Source organism: Magallana gigas, chromosome 1 (genome assembly GCF_963853765.1).
Source record: "Magallana gigas chromosome 1, xbMagGiga1.1, whole genome shotgun sequence".
Lineage (NCBI taxonomy): Eukaryota > Metazoa > Mollusca > Bivalvia > Ostreida > Ostreidae > Magallana > Magallana gigas.
In genome coordinates this window covers 65,579,622-65,582,561 of record NC_088853.1, presented here as the reverse complement: position 1 = coordinate 65,582,561, position 2,940 = coordinate 65,579,622, and the positions used below count along the sequence as shown (strand labels likewise).

The following is a 2,940-nucleotide window of genomic DNA, read 5'->3' as shown; positions in this document are numbered from 1 at the left end:
TGTAAATATGAAACATGTGACCCAAACTACGTGGAATCTTTTTTTCAAGTTCACTGGGGTATATCGAATCGACGTAAACATGGAAATCACAACTGTTAATTGATAATACGTCGTCGAAATACCTGAAGGTTGAGTTAAAGGCCACAGCGAGTGTGTATTTTTTCACGTACAAGTTTTTGAATAACTTTTGCTTTATAAAAATACAAAACGTCTGCTAACAATGAGGCACAATTGGTACCCATGGGAATTCCAAAAGATTGTTAGAAGACCTGATTTCCAAAATCTGCATATGTGTTGTCTATCAACTCAAACATCTTTTTAATGTCAACTTCAGAGTATGAGTTTTGAGACATGATGACGCATCTTTTATTAGTAGTATCTCTGTTAATCTTATTTAATTGGCAGCTACAATTTTATATCTAATATTTTAATTTTTACATTGGTAGTGTCTCTTACTTGTGAACACAATTTTTGCTTTCAAGATAAGCCATTCCAGAAGCTATATCATCACACATTTTTATCAGCTGTTGACTTGTGAAGGGTTTTTGTTGCTTCTTGAGATGGTCTAGCAAGTCACCCCCTTAATGAAGAATGTCAGTATTCATGAATTGCATTTTCAACATTTAGCTTTCAATTTTTATAACCTTTTCCATGTGTTATGACAAAAAAAAATTTATGATTTACTATACTTTAAATCTAAATTAAACACAGTAAGCACTAAAAATTGCTACTGTTGTCGCTGTCTTATTGACTCAGGAAAACCTTTTCCGTACCCTCCACAAATTCCATGACGATCAAAACAGTTTGCCGTTGAGCGGCGATACCGATGAGCCGTACGATGTTGGGGTGGGCGTACTGCTTAAGGATCCGCCCCTCTGTCAACAGAGTCTTCGTTTGCTCTTGTGTAAACGTTTCTTTACAAGTTTTGACAGCTACAGCATTTCCCATGGGTTTGTAAATTCCCTTGTTTACGTCACCAAAATAGCCCTCAATAAAAAAACCCAGATTCTCTTATCGAAATAAAAATTGAAACAATAGCAAACATTCTACTTAGACTACCTTAACGAAAACATATGGGCATGTTAAATACAGTACTTCATAAAACTTTAATGTGTTTTCTCGAATAGAGTTTAGTATCTCATGACCACTAAATGAATATGATTATTTGGTAATAGAGACATGTCATCTTTACCTTAATCTTCTGAAATTTTGATACAAAAGAGCTTAAGTTATAAAAGTAGTGAAGCCTGCATACGTGTACATCTTATATTGTAGCTTAAACCCAACTTAAGATAAATATAAAGCTACTTATTAAAAACTATTGATATTTAACATCCATACTTTATAGAATAGTGTGTTTTTTATCACTTCTTTAAAAAAAAAAATTCCGAATAAGACGGCAGCAGATCCACTTGATATTTCAGACTGATATGTGACTTAGAAGTAGCCTATTACATAACATAATTTTAAGATGGTTTCATTAATATGCCTAAAGTGCTACAAGATCTTGAGCGAGGGACGGATGCAATGTATGGTCGTTGTTTGTAATTTCATCAAAATAAAATGTACATGTTATGCAAATACCTGAATTCCTTTGAAAAATAATTATACATATTGTAGGGCATATACTAGAATGATGCATGTTTATCAGTTAATAACATAAAATATTAGCATGCACTAATTAAAAAGAACCCATTACTATAAAAAGATTACCTTTCCAAGCTTTCTATCTAAGATAATGTCGTCATTTTGTAGAAGCCATTTTTCTCTGAAAATAGGATTCTTCAGCACCATGTCAGAGTTATCTAACCATGGCCTCCCAGAGAGACAATACTGGTTTACCATCTCAAGAATAGAATTATCGTCGTCAATCTGAATAAAATTTTGTCACAGAAGATGGTGAAGGTATGTATTGTTATCATAAAAGGCTGGTACATATTATTTGCATCATGTATTTTCTATTAAACACTTTTCATCTGAGAATATAAATTTCATATAATAAAACATGATTAATAATCATTTCATTATATATACCGTTTTACGAAAATGTCTCTGAATAACACGTACGTCACTGTTATTAAAAATGATGTGAAAATGACGCTTGAAGAAGGTAGACAGGACAAAACGTGGTTCATTCGTATCTGGATCCTTGCTTTTACGAACCAAAAAGTCTCCATCTTCAATCAACAAACGTTCCGCCTCCACTCGTGGTAACAAACCGTGGAACCACTCCTGCTCTTCTACTCCAAGATCCCACTTTTTTCCCACATTTTCATACGCGCTACCCCCCTAAAGAGATACATTGTAACGCATTAATAATAAAAGGATTTGTTTATTACCAGAAATAAGTTCTGTTGAACATTAGCATAATTTTGGAGAAATTCCATCATTATGTGCGTTTTTATTTAATCTGGAGCAATTTCAAAAAAGGATTCCTCCAATTTTTATTTGAAGTAGAAGTTTTCAATATCAAATGATACGTTTGTATTTGGTACCAAAAAACACATACCACAAGTATGAAGCAATCTGCGTATTTATTAAAACATATTTAAAAGTTTAATCGTATATGCATATTGTATGAATTTTTATCAGGCATCACTTTAAAAAGTTTCTTACTCTTTCACTCCGTTGTTCAGCATACAAATTATAAATGCATAATCTTACCGTTGTATATAAGCTATCTAGAACATTATTTCATCGGAATAAATATATTATGTTGTTAACTAACTTGTTAAAATTATTACCTTTTTATTTCTATGTGAGTTACTTGTTGACAGTTTTAACGATGCCTCCTCAACAACATTTATAATTTCTGTTTCATCATAACTAATTTTCTTGATATATTCATTACTTTCTGTGTCATCGGTCGCCATATCTATGTAGCTGAAACATGTATTCTTGTATTCACTGTCTTGTTTGTCAGTCGACTAGGTACTTTTC

At 32.4% G+C, this 2,940-nt stretch overlaps 1 protein-coding gene across 1 annotated transcript; it reads right to left on the bottom strand.

Moving 5' to 3' along the window:
* Positions 1-744: 744 nt before the first annotated feature.
* On the bottom strand, positions 745-2,873 carry LOC105338239 (tyrosine-protein kinase Fer). Its single transcript, XM_066087509.1, has 4 exons — positions 2,745-2,873; positions 2,164-2,289; positions 1,714-1,872; positions 745-987 (listed from the first exon to the last, which is right to left on the bottom strand). The coding sequence occupies exons 1-4, from the start codon at positions 2,871-2,873 to the stop codon at positions 745-747; spliced, it is 657 nt and encodes a 218-aa protein (XP_065943581.1).
* Between the last annotated feature and the right edge of the window lie 67 nt (positions 2,874-2,940).